The following is a 26,615-nucleotide window of genomic DNA, read 5'->3' as shown; positions in this document are numbered from 1 at the left end:
GCTTAAATTGACAGTTCACCCCAAAATCACAAATACATATTTTTCCTTGTCTGAATTTAACAATCTAAATGTTTTGGGCTGTAGAGATGTCTGCTGTCTCTCCAATATAATGAAACTAGATGGCACTCAGCTTGTGCTGCTTAAAGAGGCAAAACAATACATTTGAAAAACCCAACAGCGATGTCTCTGCAGAATTCATGACCCGGTTACTCCAGATAATCAACAGACCTTGTGAGCAGTTTCATGTTGGAACTACTTTCTTTCTAACGTATCACGGGGCAGGAGGCGAGCGTCTCATGGTGGAGGAGAAGCTCCTTACAGCTCGAGATGTTAACATTAATGGCGTCCTTCTCGGCTGAGCTGCAGCGTTCTGTAGCAAACCTCTCGCCTGTGAGAAGATGAATGCTTCGTTCTGTGCGGGTCATGATGTGTGGAGACATATTGATGTTGAGTTTGCACAATAAAGTGCAAAACATATCATTTAATTATTACATATATAATGTAAATATTCCATTTTATATTATGCACTTTATTTCATTTTTCAAAATAAAATACCCTGCATGCAGACGTGTGTAAATTAAACATTTGCAATAAACACAAAAACAAAACGTTTTATTCTTTCAGTGCGGCCCGTTACCAAATGATCCACGGCCCGATACCGGTCCACGACCCGGTGGTTGGGGACCCCTAATTTAAAGGACAGAGTTGCAAAAGTCTCTCATGAAACAATCACATCATTTCATGACCTTAAATAAACTTGTTTCTTGCACAGAACATGCACCGTGGACTCTGTCTGGCGTCTCTTATAGAAGTTAAGACATGTGTTAGTATGAACGTACATCGGGAGGATCACTGCAGCAACAGCTGTTTTAATAAAGACTTTGGCTTCAGACTAAGGAAATTAAAGTGCAGCGATAAATCAGTAGAAAGCCCTTCTGTCTGTTACCTTCTATATAATTCATCTGTTTCCATCAGAAGCTCAAGTGTTGCTGTGAGTTACAGCCTCAGTTTAAGTCGTTGCATGTTTCAGAGAGGGGGTGTTGTCTCTGTGCGATCAATATAAATGAGTCGTCTTCACACCCTGCTCTCAACTTTCACCATTTCCATAATGAGTCGTGCCGTGGTGCAATGAATCTGTCGCCTCACGCTGCAGTCAGTGCACGCTGCAGCAGCCTGAACTCGGAGCCCGTCGACACTCGACCCTCTCTGAAGGGTCTGAAAATGTTTTTAGTCGAGAGGACTAGAATAAGAATTAATAAAAAGTATTCCATGCAACACTCTGCAGGTCTTATTTTCATTATTGATTCATCTAGCGAGTAAATGTGATCTTTAAAATGTCCAAGGTGACGTCTTTAACCCAAATAAAGTCACCTTAAGAATATAAAACAGAACAGCACATCTCCACATTACAGGCTGAACGTACTTTAATTTGTTAAATGTAGAAGTATTTTCTGTCGATTGATTGATGGTTGCAGCTCTACTTTGTAGTCCAGTTATTTCAACACTGTATGAAATGTTAAGACTCGTCTTGTTTCAGGCTTCAGCGCGTGTGAAGCTCCTGCTGAGACTTTAAAGGGCAAAGTCACATAAATCACCTTTGTTGCCATCTCCATGACAACTCACTAAAAGCTGTCCCCAGTCGAGGACATTGTTTTTCTGTCAGCCGATAAATCTTTAAGGACCATCGAAGGTCTTTATGCAACATCACCACCAGCTGTGAGGGATTCACGAGAGCAACAAGGCGCCGCGATGAAGCGATGGATAAATAAATGACCAAGATGAGTCAAACAGTTACTTTATTTATGTTCAGGTAAAAACATGAACCTGATGCAGTAAATTATTGCAGATCTTAGAAACCAGCACATGAACGATTGGGCCAGGAGAACATACAGTGGCGCCCTCCCCTGGCCACAGACTGCAGGTGCACACCACGGTTTGTTCCAAGCCAGCAGTGCAAAGAAAAAAAAAAAAATAATAATAATAATCAACTACAGCAAGAAATAAAGACAATATAGAAAATAAAAAATAAAAAGGTAAAGCAGACATTCGCACCTCAAACAGGGTGTGAAACTGCATATAAACTTTATTCCGTAAATGAACTTGAAATGCTATCTGGCCATGAAACGATAAAATGAGACCAGCCAAATTTTGTGCCCAGCTACGTTATGTGTTGAGGGTTGCTCAGAGCGTGGCCTACCAAGGTAACCCTACGCGTCAGGTAGGGCTCAACAGAAAGACTAACTCTATCAAAATAAGAGCAAAACAAAATTTACCTGATCAACACATTGGTTACAACTCTTCATCGGAGCCGAAGATCTCTATAATAAAGAGGCCAGAACACAATCTCAACGTGGGAAGATGGGAGAGAAAAAAAAAAAGATAATATGCGCTCGTCACTACCCGCATTCAACCAACTGCAACTCTCGTTTTCCACAACTTTAAGCAAAGACACACGGGGAGGGGGGGGGGAGCCGAACCAAAATGCAACACACAAACTGGGGCCAATATAATACAGAACAAAATGCGAACAGACGAACTGAGGGGAAGAGACATGAGAACAAAGAGCTATTCTATCAAATGTGTAGAATGAGCAAAGTCTGCAAATTTGTCTGTACAAATGATCTTTGGAGCTAAAGTAAACCTAGCTTGCTCAATGGACCACCCCCCCCTCCCCTTCCTCCCCGACACCACTGCGGAGAGGAGACATCCCTTTTTTATTTTTTTTAAATATCACATAGCAATGCAATTTAAAATGTCACCCAGATGTTTCATCTTTTTTTTTAACATTACTCAACTACTGATATAAGTTTTACTCTCTCTTTTTTTATATTTTAAGTTCTGTGAGTCATTGAGCCGTTTTGTTTTTTTGTACTGTTTTTTGAGAGACCGGGGCAGCAAATATATATTTAAAGTCTTAATTTTTCTGCAAGCTGCTTTCTATAACAAGAAGGCTTTACATGTAGCCTTAATGTATATGTGGTTACAAAAAAACTAAGAAGGAAGTCATGATTTCATCAGTCGCTGTAGAAGGCATTTGAATGTGAGACGTGGTGAGATCAGGAAAGGTGGAAGGACTGCTGGCCCTCGCGGGCCGCAATCAACAGTTTCTCTCGCATTATGTCTATGCTGGAGTAGTCAGGCAGCTTCAGGTAGTTGACACAGGTCATGACTGAGGGGAGGAAGTCATCCGGGTTCTCTGTCGACTCGAATGTCTTCCTCACAATCGTCAGAGGGGGGTTCAGGCTCCGGAAACCTGAGACACAAGAGCAGCAGGTGTCAGGCACAGATCCAGTCGAGACACGGCTTCACGTCTTAAAAACATTCACATGCGCTCAGAAAGTATCCACTTAGGCTAAAGCGAGATGCTTTTAGTCTTCAGGGATCTTTTGATGTTCAGAAATCTGCTTTGTTGTTTGGTTCTGAGATGGAGCTGCACAATTCAGTGAACATTAACCGCAATCACGCTTTTGGCTTCCCACCATTAAATGAACATCATCGCCTGCGTCAAAATACTGTTACACATCAAATCAAGGGCTTCCTGATATAACAGCCGGCCACCAGGGGGCGAGCGAGAGGTTTTGGGCAACTGTCCTGCAGCAGACTGTCCTGAATGTCACACACACACACAGCCACACAGCCACACACACAGCCACACACAGCCACACACAGCCACACACAGCCACACACAGCCACACACAGCCACACACAGCCACACACACACACGGCGATGCTCCGTGAATTAGGCCCAGGCTTATTCCATGCAAAGATTTGGTGAGAGCAGGAAAGCTGCACAACATGAGTGAAAGCAGGCTCCATTTAATCTAATGTGAAAGTGCATTAAAGTATTTTACTTCCTAACATTAATGAATAATAATAATAATAATCATCTCGATCTCAATATTGATCATCATCGTGCAGCACTCACCACCGACAGGCAGTCTGGGGCTTCCTGTGACAAACTGCAGAAAGAGTCTCTGCTGCTCGGCGTCGAAGCTGCTCAGCACCTCAAACAGGAAGCGTACGGCGCGGCTGCAGAAACATGGGGAGGGAAAACACATCAAACACGAGTCTCGAGACAAAAGTTTACTTTATACCGACAGTGTGTTATGTAGAGTGTGAAACAGTAAGCCTGGCCCCGTGTTTCGTGGTACTCTCACCTGTCATGTGTGTAGCCGTGGTCCGGTCGACAGCACTCCATCAGCGTCTTGACGTCCCACGTCTCGGATTTACTGCCACACAGCAGCTGGTCCAGCTACAGCGGGAGAGACAAGGGACAGTTGAGAGAAGGCGACAAACAACTATAGAAATCAATCTTTGCTGTGTAACAAACAGCTAAACTTGTGGATGAACCAATAATTCTGTTAAACATAAAACGCTTGTTAAAGAGAGCGTGCTTACCTCCTCTGGATAGAAATACTGCAGGTGATGCAAGGGGAAGACCGACTCAAAGCCTTCCCTAAATGACTCAAATTGTCTGGACACTCCTTCATTTAGAGTCCAGTACACCACCAACTGCAGGGAGAGAGGAAACAAACAGATCAACCTTCAGAGGAACAACATCAAGAAGGACAAAACGCATAAACACAGAGTGCGAGCTGTAAGAAGAGCTCCGTCGCATACCCTGAGGTACTCCTCCAGGTTGTAGATCGTGACTGGGAAGTCTTTGCCGCCCTTTTTCAGCTCAATGTTGGGAAATCCTGGAAGGGTGAAGTCCAAACCCAGATCCTCCACCGAGCAGCCGTTCATGTTCAGGCTCTCCAGGCCCTGCTGCAGGGTCTCCCTCGTCTGATGCACAGACAGACAAACGGGTTAACAAAGAGGAACATTTTATTACAGTATTAAAGTCTTTACACGTCGGGGCGCGACGGATACATTACACTAACAATGCTCGCCTGCTAATACATGTGTAGGGCTTTTATTGTGAAAGGATCTGCCTTGTGTCGAGGACTACAAGGAGGATGATGCTTCCATAAAGCCTGAGACCTCAGGGCAACACTCTGCTACCAATGCATCGACAGGTGCTGTGCTTCACCTGTGATCGGTCCTGCTCCAGCCTCTTCTTCTGCCGGATAATATCCTCCAAGTGCTGGATGGACTTCGCCACACCGGGGTCAATGTTCACCAGGTCATGGGAGCTTATAGACATCTCGTGCCGGAGCATCCACTTATAAAAGGGCAGCCCCAGGGGCAGGTCCAGCTGGGAGGAGGAGCAGATGGAGAGGTCAGAACAAATAAAAACACATTCGGCAACAAAAAGGTATGCAATGTTTTAAATGCTGCAACATGTATCGGATGTCAAGGACCAATCAAGGACGTATACGTGAAATATTAATGTATCCTCGAAGCAGACGCCTTTATTATGCATGAAAGCTCCGACTACAGCAGGTCGAAGGAGATAAATTAACCGCTGGCAGAAGAGCATTCCTACATGTCAGCGCTCGTTATAAATAGGACCCTAATAAAGAAGATAGAGGTTGTTACCAATCTGAAGTCCATAATGGCCTTGGCCATTAGCTTTCCTAAGAAACGGAACTTCATTTTGATTTTGGCTATGTGTGCTGGTTTGGTCGTCCTGCCGAAGGGAACAGCAAACAGTCCCCTGGAGCTGAACATGTACTTGGTTCCCTCTTGGCTTCCTGTTGGGGCAGAGACACAGGTGTGGTCAGAGAGAGTCACAACAAACACCTTCACACAAGCATTTCTATTTACACTTATAACATAACATCCCAAACACGTGATCAGTGTGGGACACAGCTAACGTGACACGCTCGCCATCATATCCTGCGTGTGTCTGAGGGTTTATACCTTTAGGATTGGCCAGCGTGACCTCTTCGCCCCTCCACAGGCCGAGATCAGCCCGCTGGAGCTCCTGAGACACCAGAGCGTAGAACTCCAGAGTGGGGCCAAGACCTGTGCCAACCTGGAGGAAGATTGAACGTAGGGAATTAGAAACACTTGTACAAAAAGCATCGATGTCATGATTCAGTTTTAACATAAAGATATTATTAGGTACCTCGTTCTCATACTGAATCTCCAACATGGCCCTGGAGCTGCCGAGGTCCTGCATCACAGACTCCGCCTGCTTTAGAAGCTCGTCTCGGTTTATCGTCCTCTGAAAACACAAACGGTTTAGAGGTCAGAACAAACCTTTGTAGATTTATCCCGTAGAACACCCGACAATTACAAAACCCATCAGACACAAAGCAAACTGGGGAACTGTGTGTAACCAGAACACGTCCAACACAATTCACCTTCTTCCTGTCAAGACGTGGTGCAACTCTGCTATCCTGAGAATCCGATTGGTTGATCTCAGGGTTTGTGTCCAGGAGGCGCTGCATGGCTCGGTCACGATCGAAGGCAGTTACGTAGAACAACATCTGCCGAGTGTCAAAGGGGAAGAAGAAGGGACTGTGGAGAGAGATGCACGTTAGGACCGCGTCGCATTAACACTTGGTACATAGTACATGTATAAAGTAAAGTATGAAACATTTACCAGGTCTTTCCGAGCTCAATGAGCCACGTGGGGATGTTTCCCGTCATGATGACCAGCGGGTCTTGTAGCTGACGGTTAGCTTTGGCTGTGAGTTTACTGTTGATGAACTCACTGGTAGCGATGATTTCCTTACACACAGCATTCTGCGAAACAAACAATATTCATGTTACTTTTACATTTCATGTCACAGAACTACCGCGAAGCGTTTACGAAGGGACTACAAGTCACCGCCGTCCTCTTGTAACGCTTCAGGAAGCACACTTACATCATACAAGTAGAACCAGTATCTACTGATGGAGTGCAGGACCCTCAGCAGCAGGTTGACCTCTAAAGACGGGTCATCAAAGGTTATGTTCTCTGGTGGCTCCGAGGTGAGGTATGTCTCTAAGGGGTTGACGACACTGGGACACACGCCATCTGGAAGTGACGGGAATCAACAGCAGGAGTGAAGAGGACTGTACCGACTCAGACTTGTAAACACCACGAGATATTTCAGATGCTCACCATGCCACAGCTCGTCCTGCTTCTTGGCATTGCGAGGCGAGGTTTTAGTAGGAGCAGTCTGGGCTCGGCCCCTCTTACCACCCACAGCGTCTTTGCTGCCATCCTCGTCCTCCCTCACTGGCTTATACCTGTCAGGGAACGTGGACGTCAGCGTTTACACCAGAAACAATCAACTCTTCACCTTCGTGCGTCTGAACATTTCACATCCTGCGTACATCACGCTGCAGAGTACAAAGCTGCTTGGCGAGACACTAAAAGCGTAAATTATGCAGGTTTTTGTTGTTGTATTTGTCAAGGACTGGCTAATGAGATTCAAACAAACAGATCCTGAAAAACTTTGCTCCAAAGTGGCAGTGAAGGTTAGGAAAGATGCAGAACAGACACATTGAGATGCACCAGCTCACCTCTCAACAACAACAACAACAAGAAGAAGAAGAATGCATAAAGCGCTTTTACCATATTGTGTGCGTTTTGGTCCAGATGCCAGCTCGCCCGAGTGGGTTTGCCTCATCGTCCGTCGACTCCCTTTCTTCTTCTGCCTGAAGACTGTACTGCCTCACGGCCTGATACACGGTCATGTTGTATGGCAGCAGGTGGTCACCGATGTAGAACTGCAGTCTGTGACGCACACTGCCGGAGTTCAGGAACTGTGCCGCCTGGGTAACCAATAAAAGACGTATTGGTTTAATGATAATGCTGAAGTGACAGAGACCGCAGCTCTCTACACACAACCACGCAGGGTTAAGGGTGTATGCATCTTTTCATTTGACTTCAGCGGCATCACATACCAGTGATTCATCGATTTCATCATCTGAACCGTCGTCATCACTGTCTTCATCCTCCTCTCTGATTCGGCCGTACCCTGTACAAACAAGATAAGAGCGGTTAGAAGGACTCCATCTGTGTTACAGGAGGCACACGGCCGTCTTTGAAAGTCTCTCACCTCTGACAACAAGATATCTCTCGATGGCCTGCACCAGGGCCAGGGGGTCTATCTTCACAGGGCCGCCTTTCCACTGTTTAACATTAGTGCAATCTGGGTGTCTCTGCAGCTGACACTTGAGCTGATGCGTGTTGAAGAACTTCAGAGCCTGAGAGCCCCTGGAGAGATACATTTAAAAACACATTTTAGAACCAAACTGTACCGTTTTATAACTCAAGTGTTTGAATTTACGGTTATTTTGATCAAAACGTAAAATATTTAAGCCACAGACCTGCTGCCGTTGCCGTTTCCACTGGGGAAATCATGCACTTTGACAGGGAACTGCTCCATTTGGCTCAGGCAGCTGTTTATTTTGTGCACCAGTGCTAAGTATGGAGCGTTCTCTGTTGGGTCCAGACGACCTACAGGCTCCATTCCTGGAACCTGCAAACCAAACGGGAGGAGAGAACACACTGAGTATTTGGACGGCCAAAGTCATTAAGTTATTTGACAATGTACAGTAGTAACGTTTTGTCTCACCGGACAGCCAGTGAACACGTGGAGGAACCTCTTGAGCCGCACGTCACGGCTGAGCAGGTCCCTGTCGGTGCTGGAGGTCAGGTAGACCAGGAGCTGCTTCACCAGCCCGCTGTGCTGGATCTCAAATGACGACACATCAGATTCTGATACAATAGTGGAGATCTCCGCCAGGCACTCCATACCACCGTCCACCTGGCAGACAGCAACGCAAAGCACACAATCAGAAAAGTGTCTCAGTGCTGACGTCAATTTTAGCTAAACACGTGCATGTTCTCTATATCGAGTGGCTCTATGTGTGCTTCTTCAGCGCCGTCTGCTCCGTAGCTTCCTCTTGCTTACCGTCTGGTACCTGGAGGTGTTTTAAAGTTTGTTGGGAATGTAGTTATGAACGCGTCGAGTGTTTTACCTGCAGGTTGAGCTGCTCCGTGGCTGTGCAAAGTCTCTGCAGTACATTCAGTGCAGGGTTGCTGCCGTCCACATTTTCAGAGTTGAAGTAGCGCTCCACAAACTTACTCGCCTGTTCTTTGATCCAGGCTTTTATTTTGTCTCTGCAAAACAAGACGGAAAACGTTTCAGTGATCCTTCTGCACCGACGCTTCACATCAAATCACCACCAAGAGAGCGCCGTTCATCATTAACTCGTCGTCGTACCTGTTATTTGAAATAGAGTCCTTGGGAGGTGCCCTTGCCAGGCCGCTCACCCCCGCTGTGCGTGAGGGCTCCGAGTTGGCGTTGTTGGTCTGGGCTCCCAGCTTGCCCCAGGTCTTGGGGTTAAGACTGGCCAAGAAGGATGATTTGGGTGACTGAGTACTGGTGGGGCTCTTGGCTGTAAAGGGAGATTAAGAGAGTTATACAGACCTGCTTACATCTACATAGTAGCTCAGCGATATGAAAAACTCCCTTTGAATAATATGCCAGTTTTGTTTGAGTCTCTAAAGTGTGTAGTGCAGATCTACATCAAACACACAGAAACACTTGAACTCACCCTGATTGTCTACTTTATCATCGTCTCTTGGGGGAGAGTATTTGGGCCTTCTGGGTCCTCTCTTAGGTAACCGTTTCCTCTTTAGGACATCACTTAACCGCCTGGAGGGGGAGAAAATAATCACTTAGAGGGTAAAGAAAAGATTGACAAGCATACGTCAGTATACGTTCTTATTTCTGGGAGCCTAGGATTCCTTGTTAGTTGTTCCTCGACTATATTGTAAATGAGGTCTCTACTCCGTTTACCAGTTTAAGATATTTAGAGAACTCGTCGTTAGGCAACAAAATGAGTTCCAACTGTTTTTAGGTGATTCATCGCAGGATGCACGTGCAATTTGTGGTTATGAGCATAGTTTCCAGTACTAGCACTCGTCCTGTGTTAGAAACTTCTTTTTTGAATACATCCATACCGACGCCACACTCACACACACACACACACACACACACACACTCACACACACACACACACACACACTCACCCCTGTGGGCTGAGGTCCAGTGAGTCGTCCATGCTGTGCTGGAAGCTGGGTGAGCCCAGATCAGGAGTTGCATTATTAGCAGATGTGGTGGATGCAGTGCTGATGGTGGTAGTGCACAGGCTGGCGGTACCACTAGGACAAGCCTTTGGTGGACTAGTGACTAGAAAGCTCTCGGTCTCGGACAGGTTCTTCACCTGGTGCATCACACCTGGAAGAGAAAACAGATAGTCGGGCATAAAGCCGGGGAAAAATAGCACAATACACAGCAGCTTTAACCCGATGGACCGGTGAGCTTTAGAAAGGGTGGCCATGGTTTGCTCTACTGTGGAATGGCATTTCTATTGAACAAAAGACTATTGTTCCGTTTTTGGTCGATTTGCATGTGGAAAAATGCAGCTTTCAACAATGAAATGTGGCCTTAAAAATAAGGCCAATAACGACCGGACGACTGTTCATATTCAAAGCATGTTCGTCATTCCTTTGAGAAGATGCTCAGGCCAACACGCTGACCATTTAAAGACACAATGGTACACGTGTCATGGGTTTATACCTTCTCTTCTGAAATAGACACTGAAGACATCAGGCAGCTTCTGCATGAGGATCTCAGCCATCTGCAGAGAACCCACTACAATCTTCAAGTCCTGGCTGGACAGCATGGAGGCAATGTGACTGTGGAAATAAACACAAGTTAACTTTCAACTCAAAGACTGTCACCAGTATTTCCCTTTGAAATACCATAAGTTCCTTTTTTATTTAAAGAAATGCACCTGCTTTAAAGAGCCCCTTCAGATGCTGCTTTAATGTCATGTTAGAAGTAGCCCACTGCCACATTGTTACCTGGACACAGAATGGTTCCTCAGCACATCCTTCAGCAGCTCTGCATCAGCAAAGAAGATGATCCTGAGGATGGCTCTAAGGCACTTGTGTCTGACAGCAGGACCCGCCGATGAGCTGTACACCTCATACAAGACCCCAAACAGAGTTTTGATAAAGCACTTTGCCAGCTCAGGATCCTCCTTCATCAACTGGGCTCGTGCGTCCTCTCGACGAACCTCCTGGTGACTCCCTGCAGACAGACAGTAAACCGGTCAGGCACGCTGTTGAGTGACAGCCGGGCTGTGACAGAGCAGCTGTTATGCACGTCAGGTAAACACATGTACACAATATAAAAAACAAAACAAAGACACGGCAACAGACTGATTGCAGCTTGCTGCTCCGTCTCAGATCGAAGGAGCTGTAATCTCTCCTTTAACACAGAAAAACAACGGACAACAACTAGCAAGAATTTGGGTGACAAAAGTCCACTGACTTACGCTCCGTAACCGCGTGGAGATTTATATCATTATACAATAACAAAATACTGTACAATGAATTCTCCTTTATGCTTTTTACTTTGGCATGACACTGCCGACGACAGCTGCCATCCTACTCAGGTTTTCGGGTTGCTCGTTTATTTTAAAGATCAGAAACAATAGACTGTTATCGTCACACAAATCTCTGGGGTTTGAAAAGATCGGGATTACCTGTATTAGGGTTGGCAAGAGGATTTGGTTTCCTCTGGATACCACGTGCTGTTCCTGTGTCTTCATTGATCTGCTGCATAGAGTTAAAGTCAATTGTGTACACACGGCCCAGGGTTGACAAGCTGATCTCATCCTCCCCGTTCTGGTGTGCTGTCTGCAGGGCAAGATAATCACCAGATACACCCAACATCAGTATCCCATGCGGATAAGCCCCACATTTTGTGTCCGTGTGTGTAAATGTGTTTAGAGATTTACACACAGTAAATAGACTGAATGTTGTCAAGTGATGCAACATTTTTAGTAGATTTAATGCATTATTTGTCCTTCAAATGGTTATCTTGTAGTGTGTAAGAGGTCCAGAATGACTGACCACAATACATTCTTACATTTCAACACTGATGATATGCATTGGGATACAACATATCTCAATGCATACCTGCAGCTATGATGATTTCAAACATTGAGCTTTCAACAATAGAGTGTGGGTGATGCGTTCGTACCTCAATGATGCGGCTGTCAATGCGGTTGTAAGGATGCCACAGTCCCCGGTCATCCCTCCACTGCCAGATCGCTCCCTCTGTCGTCTGAGCGCTGCCCTTCTTCAGCATTATGTCAACTGCGAAGATGCCCTCTCGAGGCAGGCAGGGCATCAGCTCGCTGTGAGAAGAAGAGGGGTTTGAGAACGCTACTTTGTCTAATCTAAATTCAGGGACCATAGAAGAACATTTAAAAACGTACAAGTTTGTCACATGTCAGTTATTCAAATCTTCTAATTCTGCAAACACCATTTGTCTTGCTGCCGGCACGAAGTACAGGGTTCGTGGCCAACACTTATTGCTCAGTGTGATATTAACCCATGCCATACTGAAAGGTAGTCGGGTAAATAGAGGTTACCATATGAGGGAGGTCAGTTCATAAAGCTCCTGCGGGCTCCGGGGTACCAGTTCAATCTGCTCCTGGCAGCTGCCATTTGATGCACCACACAAGAGGAAACGCAGAGTCTCTGCGATGTCTGTTTAGAAAAGGTAACACATGCACATTTCTGTTATCAGCCCTGTTGCTCCTTTAAAACACATAATACTATCTCACTACTGCTACAAAGTCTGTTCAGACTGAAGGCAAAGCACATTTTACAGGCAGTCAAAGAGATACGAGGGGATGTGAACAAGATCAGGGGTCTGCAACCTTCGTCTGTAGTCAACCCTAAACATCATTATTTTATGCATTTTAGTTGCACAGTGTCTTTCAAAGGGAACGCCTCTCATCTTATCACCTCTCGTCTACGGGCGCAGTAGATCTGGAGTTCAGACCGCCGCCTCACTATGCTAACCGTGGATAAAAACAACAACAAAGTCTAACAAAAGTAAATAGAGTTGAATTCTCCGTGGACAGATTTGATGAGTGAATTGTTTAAAAGCCAAAGAAATGACCACCATCACCTCAAATTGGCTGCATAGTTCTGTGTTTCATTTATTTCAAACGTGCCTCTGTCTCTTCAAAACAGTTTGTTGTGTTCCTTTGTTAAAACAGTTTCCTTTGTCATTCTGTCATTTCATTAGTGCAACAAATATAGTATAACTATATATAAATCTTATAAGCTGTGTATCAAATATGTTTTGTGGCTCCAGACAAATCTTATTTGGTGGAAAAGGGACAAAATGTCTCTCGATAGTGACGGTCTAGATCAGGGGTGTCAAACATACGGGATGAGTTTGCAAAGTGTAAACATCAGTAGTTTTGATCCTGTTCCAGATACCTGTGACTAAATGTGTTGTGTCTTTGTAGACACACTGATCTGTACGTTGTAACACACATGTGTAAATGATAAACTGATAATATTGTTGAAATTGCAACTTTATTTCTTAAGAAATTTCATAATGTTTAGTAAAAAGATCAAATTTGAACATTTTCAGAATGTATTTGTACTTTCTTGCACTAAAACAAAGGGAACATGTGGAGTTGTTGTTATTTACATGTTGTCATGCTGTGATGTCACTGCTCCGGCCCACCTGAGATCAGATTGTGCTGCATGTGGCCCCTGAACTAACATGAGTTTGACCCCCCTGGTCTAGATGATAAATCAACGATTTGTCTGCTAAAGTTGAAAATGTTTTGAGGTGCGCTATAGCAGGTGCACCTGCACACACAAATACACACACACACACACACACACACACACACACACACAGTGGATGAGCTACAAGCTAAATGTTGTACAGATGATTATCACAGAATGTTGCTACAAAATGCATTTTACTAGAATTGTATACGTTATTATTATTATTATTATTATTATTATTATTATTATTATTGTGTCAAATATGTATTTGCAACATATTTATCCGGCTGCATCTACTGGTAAACATTCCATTCAGTACAAGGTCCAGTGTAGTGAGTACATACAGTATGAATGTATACATTCATACTGTATACTAGTTGTGTGTGTGTGTGTTACTCACTCTGTTTCATAAGCTGGACTGCCAAGCAGGGGCAGTTGGAGCACATCAGGGAAAACATGCGCACAACCATGATAAACATCCCTGAGCTGAGCACAGGAGGGGTCACCACCAGCAGCTGCTGAATGTTGGTCAACAGGTCCCGTGACGCCACCTCCTGCAGCAGGTTCTGTTGATTTAAACACACTCGTGCACATTAGCCGGGGAGTTCGATGGCAGACAACATAAAAACAGCAAACACGGTGTTCAGGCAAACAGTTACAAACCTCCTCGTGCTGAAAGTTGTCCACCAGTCTGGCGAAACAGAGGCAAGTGCTTTCGACTGACTTTTTATCCTGAAAGAGAAGTTAGTGAATAAAGCCATTAGTGAATCTATAAACAGGTTACACTGAAGGAAATGAAAAATACAATTTAAAGCAGCAATGTCTTGTTATAATACGGAGGATGAAACATTAAAAGCAACCCGACTGTGTGACTAACAATACGTTTCAACATCCATGTCCTGCGACAGCAACTACTGTGATGCAAATGTTGCAGGATTTACTCCTCATGCAACTTCTACAAACTGAGGCCGAGTAATAACAATGCGTCCTCTTTGTAATGGGAGAACGAGCAACTACTTAACAGTTGTGATACAGAATTAGAAAGGCATTTCCCTGTGAAACTTGTTCCAAGAGGAACCCCGCTGTGATGCTGTTGATCTGTCGACTACATTATTGTATAACATGGGGGGGGGAAACGCACCTGGTGTGTGAGTCTCTGAGTCAACAGTGGCAGAGAATCAGCAACAAAGTGGAACTCGTCTGGAGTAATGCTCTGGCAGCAGTTGGCTGCGATGGCCAAGGCGTTCCTCTGAGCATTGATGCTGAAGAACTCCAGGTAGAGCAGGCAGTCCGCAAGCCCCCCCTGCGAGGGATGACATGATAACATTATTGCTGTGCAAAATCGTCGGGATGATTTAAGGGTATAACAGATAAAACACTTACAGCCTGTAAAATGGCTTTGCTGTGTCGCCTTGACAACATCTCCAGGGCAGTCAGGGCCTGCTCTGCTACATCAATGAACTGGATAACCTGAAGCTGCACACGAAGGTGGAACATTAGCATGTCAAAAAGCCTCCATTGTGAATGAACAGCTGATTAGGGACAGATGGAGCGCAGTGTCTTACCTTCTCCAGGAAGACAGGAATAGCATCGACCACCACAGCAGAGGATCGAGGGAGTGCCTCCATCATATATGTGAGTGCACGAGAGGCGTGATTCATCTGCGTGCGTGGAAACAACGCAGCGTTACAAAAAACATTAATAACTCAAAACAACGACATTTACAGAAATAAAACTTCATCATACTCACAATATCAAAGTTATGCTCCATTTGTAACAGTGTAATCTGTGAAAGAAGGTGGAGCGTTAATGTGGAATCAGAGAAGTCGTGGTCGAATATCACAGACAACGTTTAACAGATCCTTTTCTATGCAAGGTGATTTTCATATTGCACAAGGGTCATTGAGAAGAAAACATACTACAAATATCTATGAAATAAAACCTCTAACTGAGGTGAGAGATAGTGGAGATTCATTCAGCAACTGTTTACATGTTGCAAGTTATGCTTGGGGTTTCCTGGATGTTCAGTACAAACCCAATCCAGTGAAAAACAAACAATTAGTGAAGCTTAGAATACACAAAATCCAGAACTCAAAAGCAGTTTGAGTAGAGCTGCAGGATTTGGAAAAAGTCGCATGAATTAACGAGAGGTTATGAATGTTTTTAAGAAGATCCACGACATGAACTGGGAGGTTTTGGCGAGTTGGTATAGAATGACCCACAAAGCAATCTGTGCAGCCCCGCAAATTAAAGTGTAGGTGAAGCCTTCAAACAGGAAAGCCAAGAACAATGGAGACAAACAAAAGACGACTTACCAAAGCGGGCACCACACTCTTGACCGGGAATCCACCAAGCGTTTCCTCATTGCCCATCACCAGCAGCTGGCACATCTCGATGGCAGCTTGGAGCTGCTGAGACTCGTCGCCTGTGGCCTGCAGGCCCTGCAGAAGCTGCTGAGCCTTGGAGCCTGGAAACGGGGGCAGAGTTATTTAGCGCTTAGCAAACATGAAGAACACTGACGTAAAGGTAAGAAGGTTGTACTCACTCGCTCCACTGCCAATGGTCCTGTGAAACAGCTGTGACATGCGGGGTCCCAGAGGCCCGAAAAGGTGTGGGGGGAGACCCCTGGCCTCCAAAAGGGCTGTAGAGACAAAAACATCAGGGTTAAAAGAGCAAACTATACAAAAGGTTAAACCGAGAGAACATTTGTGAAGTCAGGGATGTTTATTTATGACCCAAAATATAGAGGCATAGTGTACAAAAGGTGAATCAGGCAGGAAATTAAAATCTGAGCGGGGGGGTTAATGTACCTTGAAGCCTTCCCATTTCAGAGTCATCAGACTCACTCTCTCCAGAGGTGGTCATGCCCACTGCTCCAGCGACTGAGCTTGAAGCTGGACACAGAAACAATCAGAATTCATAGAATAAGGTGAAACAGTAAAGAAAGAAATTAAACTTTCAGGTTGATGGCCTAATTTCTTTTAAAATTAGGACACGAGGAAAAGCTTAAAACCCCTGTGGGCTTAAAGAGGTTTAATTCCCACACAAACACAAAACTCTTTCATCATCTGTGGATTTAAACGCCTATAAAAAGAGGACAGATGCTCTACAGTCAAACAAGAAGTGGAAAAGTTGCATGATGGGTACCTGAAGCCCCTTGTGATGCCTCATCAGTGCGAGCAGCTGATGAGTTGGCCCCATCCTGGTTGTTGTCAGAGTCGGCCATTTTCTCCTGTCGGCGAGCGTCGGCTGCCCCGCGCTTGCCCAGGCCTGAGCCCCGCCGACTGTGATAAAACAGTCAGTATGAGTGACAGCAGATCATGAAGTAAACACTCAGATTAATACAGAGCAGAGGTTCCCCTGGATAGTTAAAGATTATATTATCGTAAAGACAGAGTCTATTCCTTCCTTCCTAGATCCCAAGATCTTTGACACACGCTTTTCTAAATCTTCAGACGTGGTGGACACAAAGAGAGCTGATGTTTTGGTGACACAGGTTCCTGCTACGTTGTTGTTGGAGCGCATCAGCGTTTACACAACTAAAGATAAGTGGTCGCATGTGTCCAGGACCCGCCACTGGTTTGAGCTTTTTAAAACAGAGTCTAAGATGCATCAGACGCCCTCGTCTGGGTGCAGACTCGAGTCGTTTGGCATCTTGATATCAGTTTGTTGAAAAGGTTTTTGTGAAATAGCTTCAACTTAGACCTCAAAGATACTGAAGGAGAGCGAGTTGTGTTAGTAATACTAAATGTTTGTTTACAAGAACGGTCCACAGGGCACCTTTATGTTTGCTCACTGGATTCAATAAGTAACATTAGGGGAGCTTAGTCAGACAAAAGACGCTCAATGGATGATTGCAATTGTTACAATACTTTGTTTTGTACCAGAGACCGATGACTCCTTTAAACCTTTAAATATAAAATACCAGAGCTATAGTTAGTGCCATGACTTTCATGTTGTTCAAACTCTTGAAAATAAACTGTTGCCCGTTTATTGTTATTATTATTATTATTATTATTATTATTATGCAGCTAAAACTAATAAAGTAAATCCAACAGCCCTGCATGAAGGTTCATGAAATGTTGTGGTCTGCAGAGGCTGTCGTTTATAATAATACGGATATTAAATATACCCCGACTGGTGTGCAAAAGTCGTGTTTTTTTAAGGCATGAATATTTACACTACAGTCTACACGAAGGTATCGCTGTGATTCGTACCTGGTGCTGGCACAGGAGCCCGTGGTCTTCTGGCGTGTGCTCCGCCGAAAGCTGGGGAGCTCTGCTGGAGGAGACTCGCTGCGCTTCTTAGTGGATTTCCTCAAACCTACGGGGGAAAGAGTGACATAACTCACAAAACTGCTATCAAATTCTTTTGACTGGGATACATTCTGAGAACAACGCAAGGATGGGCGATAACACGATAGAAAGACATCAAAAGCACTAAGAAAATTGTTCGATAGTTTTACTTAAATGTATTCAATGTAAACTGCCAGGAACGCAGGTAACAAATAAACAAAGTTTGGTTGCGTGAACGAACCCACAAGCTACGAGTCACACGCAAACAGCCGGTCAGTCACTTAACGGTCAGCCGTTAAGTCTGAGCGATACCCCAACACGGCGTTGTGTGTAATCTGTGCAGAACCGTCCCAACCAAGAGCGTTAATACACCAAACTCAGTGTTTCACCTTAGCCGCAACCACCCTTTGGAGTAGCAACACGTCAGACCTACATCAGCTGCTACATATTAACAAACAACCCACAGACCGTGCACGATGAGCGGCACTCAGCTAACTTTAAAAGTATTACCTGTGTGCCTTGATTAACTGGTTAAATTCAACGTTCTCTCCTGGAATCTAAAAATTGGTCTTTAAAAATGATCAATAATTATTGATATAGACCGAAATTAAACATTTTGAACATAAATCAAACTCAGTGATATTTGTATTTATTCACAGGCCGGATGATATGAAACATTTTTCATTTAATAACCATCAGAGGCATCCGCAACAAGTTTCAGAGAACGCTTGGGTTGAATTTCTTACCACGAGGTTCGTCCTCAACCAAAGACATTCTTAGTCCACGAACACACAGACGATTGTGTCGACCAATCCTTTAGTTGATTTATTGAAAACATCCCCCACGTCATGATTATTGTGTGAAAAAGAGCAAAGACTGATATTGAGAGTCACTTCTCACTATAGTAAAAGGCTCCAGTGTTGCCTGCCAGACGAGTATTAATAGTAACTCAAGCCATGGCCCTATGACAGGACAACCTTCACACTGGATCTGTGACTCATGATTCAGTACAAAAATAAACATGGGGAAAGTTAAGCGCAAATGAATAAAAGATAAGAACTATTACTTCCCATCTACTATATTTGACCTCAGCTTTCAATTATACCAGGTCACATATTACACACGCACGATTACCAATAAAGCTAACTAGAGCCACTCAATGAAATCATAAATATGTTCCTATTGTTAAGGTGGCAGTAACGTTCAACAAGATCAAAAAGGCAATTGTGCAATTGAAAGCCATACAGAATCACTGGGACCCAAACAAACGGCAAATTATATATGCTTACTCACCATTATAGCTGCAATTGCTAAGTCTATGTGTGTTAAAAGATATTAGAGGCTGACAGATGAAGAAATTGAGACAGATGAAGTTCTTTCCTCTTGACAGAAGCAGCATACGAGTCCTTCCCTGCCCTCAAACATAGCCCTCGTCAGCTGGTGAGCTAACAAGCTCAGCCAACTTAGGAGGGGTCTCTCCATTTGGGCCGGGGGCCAGAGGCACAGAGCCCACCTCAGTTTCTATCTGTTCACCAATCTAGAACTGCCTGACCGCACACTGACACCTCCCTGCATACACTCCAAACTTCTAATGTAATATCTGTATCTGACCTACTGTCCTGCAGATGATAAGGGTGGGTATCAAACCACGCTGCTTCTTAAGTACCGACTGTAGCCTTGCATATTTCTAATTGTTGTCAGGTACCAAACGTTTTGCTTCCGCTGGTGAGATATTGCCTAATCAGTGTTTATTTAATTGTCTAAAGGTACTTTATTTTTGGCTTATTTAGAGTTCTTGTATGGCAGTAAAGTGTTACGAAAAAGTAACCCTGATGCATTTAATACATTTGTAATAAATATTTCCTATTGTTACTAGAGCTGGGGGATATGGCTTATAAATAATGTCAATATTTTTAGACTATGCTGCAATACAAGATATATATTTAGATATTTTCTCTAAAATAAAACTGTTTGACTGAACCCTTATGGTCATTCTAGTAAACTAATGTGAAGACTGAGGGGATGTTATGTCATTGGAAATATATTCTCTATTATTAAATGTGACTTATTTTAATTCATTTATTCTCTAAATACAGTTTGCAGGTGGTAGTTTAGAAACTAAAATCCTTATTTTATAATTATTTATTATTGACAGACTGACTCATCACCAGAACTTCACTTTTATACTGAAGTCAGTTCTTGGTGACTTTTATTTTGAAGTCAGGTCTCTTAGTGTAATGCCTATATATATATATATACACACGCACGGAAAAACCACATGGGGGCTAGTTTGACCATCTTTTTCAAAGTAGAGGCATCTCCGATTACCGTTTACAACCTCAACACGTACCAACTTGATTTGGTGCTTCACTTCTTTCACTCTCTCCAGGCTCTTTCCTCGTTTCCTGCTTCCTTCCTGATATTAAAACAGTATATTCAGAGTGTGTTTGATATATCGCCCACTCCTAATTTGGTACTAGAGCTCAACCAATAGATCAAGTAATATGCTAATTTAGAGACACTGTTGCATCACAGTTTCTCCGCAATCGACCAAAAGGTTTCCTTATAAAAAAAAAATGACTACATTATGAGTTTATAAATAAATAAAAATGTATGGAACTGGCTTTGACTGTACCAAGCCTCAGCTTTCATACTGCCACGGTTATTCAACATTTTCTAAGAATACCTGCCAAATTAAAAAATGACAATGCTAATCCAACAACCTACTATTAGCATAAACACAAAACACCAGAATACATGTTGAGATCAAAATGCTGTCGCAACACCTCATGTCAACATCAAACTGCAATGCTATCACATACCAGAGTTCTTCACCCACAGTAATGCAGCCTTGAACTAATGGTCACGTCACAAGACAATAGTAAAAAAATACTTTATGTTGTGATTTATAAAGTCTTTCTTCATTTGAATCCGTCACATACCTGTGAAATCAGACATTTGCTCCACACTGACAATTGAGCCAGCAGCAGTATTTAGGCACTTAGCTATTCTCCAGTTTCAGGCTACTGAAATCTGAGCCAGTTCAGCAGCTCAGTGAAGTCCACACTCACCACATGTGAACTACATAATGCTAGACAAGACACACGCTATATTGTATGCTGTGTGTCACCAACTGTAGTTATACATGATGCGAGTTACACAGATGTCTGGATTAAAGGCATTAGCCGTGTCCTAAATCCTTCCCCATTTACTATATAATTAACTATATTTACCGTCCGCCATTACATTGTTGGTGTGTAAATGTATCCACTATATAGTGCCCTTGTATATTCCACAATGGAGCAACAACTTTCTGCTAACAGTCCCAGAATGCAATGCATCACAATTTTTTACAGCTATACCAATTTTCTGAGAAGTTTAGCATTTATCTGTATGGTGTACCTCTGTGGTGGATGTGTGCTTCAATGCATCTCAACTGGGAAGCAGTTACACCAAATACAGTGTAGTGGTTAAGAGAGAGGTTTTGTAATTGATGCTGTGACGCTGCTTAGATCACAGGCACTTAGACGTGTAATCCCAGAAGTGTAACCTCTATCCACGCTCACGAGAACAACGTGCCGACCCCTCTGGTCGATCATAACCCCTAAATCTTTCCATACACTTACAATCCCATTAAAACAAACCATTGCAGACTCTCATCTCAGACTCTGGATTAAATTGAGCATTGCCATTATAAACAGAGGGGATCCATACACAGGTAATGGGACTCACTTGCTAGTTTAGCTTGTAATCCTGATGGCCCAGGTTTGGAGGTCTCAGTTTTGGAGGATCCGGGCAAGGACAGTTTAGGTTTTGGCAGGTTGACTTTGGGGTTGAAGCGTGCTGCCCACTCGAACTTTGAAGAGCTGGCGGTTTTGGCCTGCTCCTTATCACGGGTACTACGGCGTGGAGAGGGGCTTGAGGCTGAGCGAGAGCGTCGTGCCTTGGTCTGATCTTTTCCTTGTTTGACTCTGGCGCCCTGCGTGGTGGCGCTATTGGTGCCTGTGGTGGAGGAAGAGGAAGAGGTGGAGGCAGAAGAGGAGGAGTCTGTCACGTTGCTACACCCAGCTTTGGCTGAGGCGGCTGATTTAGACGCCAGCTTGGTGGGTTTTGCAGTTCTGCCCTCGGTACGATTGGGGAGGGACCCAGCGGCGCTACTTAGACCGGGGAGGGAGTCCGCTTTCTTCCGTTTCTGGATTGGTGAGGCCCCAGCGGCCCCGCTCTTCTTGCTCTGGCCTCGACCTGACGATGCAGGTGGTTCTGAAGCAAGTGGTCGCTTCTTGGACTTAGCTGGGCCTTTCTTGGTCTCTGAGGTATTGTCTCTGGGTGCTGGGAGCGATTTGGGCTTCTTGGCAGGGGTAGGTCCAAAGGTACTAATTTGGTCAGGAGCGTCGCTTCGCTTCAGCCCACGGGTGCCTTCACTCTTTGACTGTTGACCTGGTCGCTCTTGTTCAGATGTCCCTGCAGCCTCGGGCTCGTCTTGCAACACAAATGAAGCCACGGACAGAGTAAGACCGCTTCTGCCAGGGAGCAAAGGGGACAACAAAACACCATCTTATAAAACTACTCAAACTCTGAAAAGCGATGAATCATTCAGAAGTAGAACAAAACCCAAAAAGGTTTACAACACTGTATGTTCTGCTTCATTGTGAATGTTACTTAGTACGACACTACTGGATAAAGTACAAACCCTACATACACACATGCACACACAATAAGCACCAAGTAGAGAGGAGGGGTACCTTCGTGAGCTGTGCCCTCTGGACTGGCCAGTGGCTGAGCTGGCTGTGGCTTTGGAAGCCTTAGGTCTTCTGCTTTCAGGTGGGGAATTTGCTTTATGTTTTACCTGCTCTGACTGCAACCTGTAAGGTTGGAAATTAAAGAGCAAGTGATAGTGTGGGTTTCTGTAATCAAGCCACATAATAAAAAAAAAAGAGACTTGATCAATCCCCAAATCATTTCAGCTGACTGCATCAGCATATCCTCTGATCATTAACCCTCTGGAGTAGCAAGAGAAACAGCTAAAACAGAGTTAATCAGCATTTGACTATGCTAAAACAACACATGATAAGCTTCAATAAGCTTTAATTAAAGAGACCAATGTAACTATTTTGCATCAAAGCAACATTCTAAATAACTAGACAAACACCACGGATGAATTAAGTACAAATATCACTTCTACTAAACACCCCTCATTCGTTGGTCCCTTCAAGTAAAACCCGAACTAATCTTCCCCACAAACCCTTAAAACTGCCTTTTACTTTGGATTGAGATTTTAACTAACATTTGACAGTAAGTGTGGAGGTAGACTCACCTTCCTGCGACTGTGTGGTCTTGTGGCTGGGCCGCAGCAGTGTTCCTCTGTGAACGGCGCAGTGACCCCCCTGGATTGGAATTAGGCCGGTTGGACATTGGCACCTCTCTCCTGAAGGGACATACCCTTTCTAGATACTACCATTCACTGCAATTAAAGAGAGAAAGAAAACACATAAGAACACGGACTAAATGCAACGGCTTACATCTACACCTTCCAACAACCACTGGGTTGTCGGTGGATTAAAATGAGCTGCAGGAAACAGCTGATGGAGCGTTTGCACCACCAAGCTCACCTCTATAGCCCATTTGAGATGATCAGGGGAAGGACTGTCTCATCAATTTTCCTAAGATTTTACATCACAGGATACAAACTCCCACAAGAAAATAACTGACAAATCTGATTACTGACACTACCTATCACGTAGGGGCCAAAACAGGCTGCCAGAAAGAGCATGAGCAAGGAATGACACAATTCAAAATGTGGGCTTAGGTTTAGACCTCAAATAATTAAGGAAATGTACAGATTTCTATAATACAACATATTTCATCGAGTCAGTAATATGTTTCCTTAAAATAAAATAGCAAGATCCACACGGTTCACTTTATGCTCCCAGCACCATCTTACTTTCTGCAACAATATGTATACTAATGTGAACCACACGAAATGACCTTTAAAAACACTCTTTAAATGATAATTGAATGGTTTTAAGAGACAGCACTTCATACAGAAGTTCAAAGGTTTTTGCATCACAACTACAGTTTGGCTTATACTGCAAAGCTATCACTAAATATCCTACTAACCCTAGTGTACTTGTACTATTTGTTATATACTTTTGTACGTTTAGCCCATTTACAGGAGGGAAAGCTAGCATTTATTCACCCAATAATCACCATCAGAATATCACTTTACATTATAAATACAACCAAAGATAAGTTTTAGTTATAATGATCAAGGTCACAGACAAATCAAAATAAACCTACCATTAGGCAGACTGCAAGTCAAACGAACTACACAAAAAAATAATTCAAACTCACCATTTAAAAAAACTACTGTTGATATTCTTTGAAATGGCAATTACATTTTGATACCTGACCTGCATACCTTGTTGGGGTAAGTTGTAGTAATCTCTTTAGTCAGGGTGTGAAACAATTTATTAAACGTATGAAGTATTATTTAAAACTAATTCTTATGAGTAAATGACATGAGGGTACTGATAACAGGATTGATATATTTTGAACACACACACACACACACACACACACACACACACACACAGCAGGATGATGATGTTATCAATTGATAAACAAAGACTACTGAATCGCAACCTACTAAAATACTTTTTTCCATTAAGAAATTAAAGATTACCAATCAGACCATTTAGTTATGGTTTAAATCATAATATCATTGATAATAAAAATACGCCACACTTGGCAAGCTCACAGGGCCATTTTAGGCCTGCACTGACAGTGCATCCTAGTCTTTGTTTATTCGTCCATTCTGACAACTGGTGCACCAGACTCGCGTATTATGTGATTAGTTAAGCACATCAGATGATCGGCAGCTTAAAACACTCGCCAGTACCAAGTTTCTTGTATCACACCACTAAACAAGCACGTCTGTGTTCAATTTGTATAACCATGATTTGCAGAGGCCTTTATTTCTGACGTAGTTCTCTACCACCACCGACTAGCATGTTTAGCCACTCATATCCTAGCAAGTCCCATACATTTTGACAGTAGCTTAGTCGCATACGTATCTATATTTTAAAAAACCTCCCCCATCCCAAAAGCGGAGCCCTTGCAACCGCGTAATATTGAATATCACTAAAGAAAAGGCTAAAAGCCTAGTAAGCACATACCAGAGACTCGTTAGTTTAAGTTACGTTGGCTAATGTAGCAGTGGTTACATGGAAATGCGTAGTTGGCGTACCGGTGTGTCCACCTCTTTAGCCCCCTAAGTAAACGCACTACTAAATGCGAAGAGCTACCTTGTTGTGGTATGAAACGGCGAAATGTTTACTCAACGGCTAAATCTCGACCCTTGGAGTAACAAATAACGATTACATTCTCCAAAGATTAGCTATATATCGAAAATGGCAGCATCGGTTGGACCGTCTTTCTCAAGCGTTTTAAGGTAATATAGCTAGCAGGCTAACGTTACCAGTAAACCAGCGTAAGCTAACTTGGTATTCTGACTGCCATGACACACTAGTCTGTGTTTGGCAGAAAGAAAAGAAAAGAAAAAAAACATAAATGTCTCGCACGCAAGTTAGCTCACCTTCTCTACTGTTTGATGAGATGATCAAGTCACAAATACACAACTGTCAAGTCGAAAGGTAACCGGGCAGATCCACATATCTCTCTTAGAAACTGTCAACGCGAATGTTGCGTACACACCGAGCTAACTAACGTTAGCTAGCTACGAGGATCACAAATGTTTTCTAAGCTGATTTAAGGCCAATGTCTGCCTCACTACAGCGCTGGCTAGCGTTATAGCTAATGTTAGCCAGACAAAACAAGTTGTATAACGTACTAACGAGCAACGTGTCAACGTATATTCTTCCTATTTAGGTAAAAGGGACCAAATAACGTCAAGCATCTTATTTAGCTAAGCATCTGGGCAAGAACAACAAGTATCGAGGCTAACTATTAGCAAGCTAATGCTAGCGTAGCCAAATAATATAGCGAATGTCTCGCCAATGACTCGCAAACAGTAGGCTGACACAAATAAACACTTGACTGTTAGCTAGACAATCTATTGTCCATGGTTGGTATTAGTTGAGCTAACGTTAGCTGTCCAGTTGACAAAAAAAAAATCACTGACCTTAACAATACTGAATTAGCTACTGCGGGGCAGTCACGTAGATGACGTTAAGCGTTGTCAAATCAAACAAGAGCGTTATAGCTATTACCAGCTAACCTTGGCATGCAAGCTAATTAATATTAGCATGCCTTGTTGTCGCTGTTTTACATTTTGCCAGCTTGACAGAATGATAATGGGATTTCTTTGACAAACAACAGCTTCGTTACAACTCACGGATTCAGCCTTATGGGAACAATTCTGTCAACATTTGCTATTAAATTAACAAGTTGTCTAGCTAGCGGCTAGCACGTTAGCGCTAGCTAGCGAAAAGAAATGGCCTCTGATACCTTTTAGACACAAAAAAACAGGAAAGCAGGAACGGGATTCGAGATATTTTCGCAACACTGAATCATAATTCCTCCGATGTATTTCGATATTGAATAATCTCGAAGGTCCAAGAGACTGATGGCTGAGATGTCACTAAAAATTTCTACCTTTTGTATAATGTTGTTACCTATTTGTTCCAGTGTTGTAGTTGTAACAGACAGTGCACCAGCTCCTCTTTTCTCTCTACTGCTAGTTTCACATCAGCTGAGGGGCCTACAACTGCAATATACATCCGCGTGATTCATCCGCTCAGGGACTATTTAACGGTCTACTTCTGATTTTAGCTTACGGCATCTCCTTGTTTTATAGC

General features: G+C 43.5%; 1 protein-coding gene across 7 annotated transcripts; it reads right to left on the bottom strand.

Moving 5' to 3' along the window:
* Positions 1-1,778: 1,778 nt before the first annotated feature.
* trip12 (thyroid hormone receptor interactor 12) lies at positions 1,779-26,566 on the bottom strand. Of its 7 annotated transcripts, none has more exons than XM_029446080.1 (42): positions 26,433-26,566; positions 23,114-23,260; positions 22,542-22,661; positions 21,532-22,319; positions 17,722-17,827; positions 16,652-16,788; positions 16,315-16,398; positions 16,050-16,145; positions 15,820-15,971; positions 15,255-15,290; positions 15,070-15,165; positions 14,888-14,980; positions 14,646-14,807; positions 14,168-14,236; positions 13,905-14,070; positions 12,340-12,457; positions 11,946-12,102; positions 11,446-11,599; positions 10,760-10,988; positions 10,473-10,591; positions 9,923-10,130; positions 9,445-9,545; positions 9,111-9,285; positions 8,866-9,007; positions 8,460-8,651; positions 8,212-8,363; positions 7,941-8,098; positions 7,786-7,859; positions 7,454-7,653; positions 6,998-7,125; positions 6,759-6,910; positions 6,494-6,636; positions 6,252-6,408; positions 6,014-6,112; positions 5,806-5,920; positions 5,482-5,636; positions 5,033-5,197; positions 4,621-4,785; positions 4,399-4,512; positions 4,158-4,252; positions 3,926-4,029; positions 3,057-3,253 (listed from the first exon to the last, which is right to left on the bottom strand). In XM_029446080.1, exons 2-42 carry the CDS (start codon positions 23,209-23,211, stop codon positions 3,057-3,059), a joined length of 6,171 nt encoding a protein of 2,056 aa, XP_029301940.1. In that variant the 5' UTR covers positions 23,212-23,260; positions 26,433-26,566. The 7 variants fall into 7 exon arrangements, with proteins under 7 accessions (XP_029301944.1, XP_029301940.1, XP_029301945.1 ...); XM_029446085.1 differs by having other exon boundaries at positions 11,446-11,518; XM_029446087.1 differs by having other exon boundaries at positions 11,446-11,515.
* Positions 26,567-26,615: the final 49 nt, after the last annotated feature.

Source organism: Cottoperca gobio, chromosome 13 (genome assembly GCF_900634415.1).
Source record: "Cottoperca gobio chromosome 13, fCotGob3.1, whole genome shotgun sequence".
Taxonomy (NCBI): Eukaryota; Metazoa; Chordata; class Actinopteri; order Perciformes; family Bovichtidae; genus Cottoperca; species Cottoperca gobio.
This window is presented reverse-complemented; position numbering and strand designations above follow the sequence as displayed.

Bases quoted from the DNA above. Each gene is read 5' to 3' on its own strand.
- trip12 (XM_029446080.1), bottom strand. From the start codon at position 23,211: ATGTCCAACCGGCCTAATTCCAATCCAGGGGGGTCACTGCGCCGTTCA. The intron at 7,860-7,940 runs GTGAGAGACTTT...TTGTTTGTACAG, and splicing joins GAGATATCTTGTTGTCAGAG to GGTACGGCCGAATCAGAGAG. The intron at 4,253-4,398 runs GTAAGCACGCTC...CTCCCGCTGTAG, and splicing joins AGTATTTCTATCCAGAGGAG to CTGGACCAGCTGCTGTGTGG.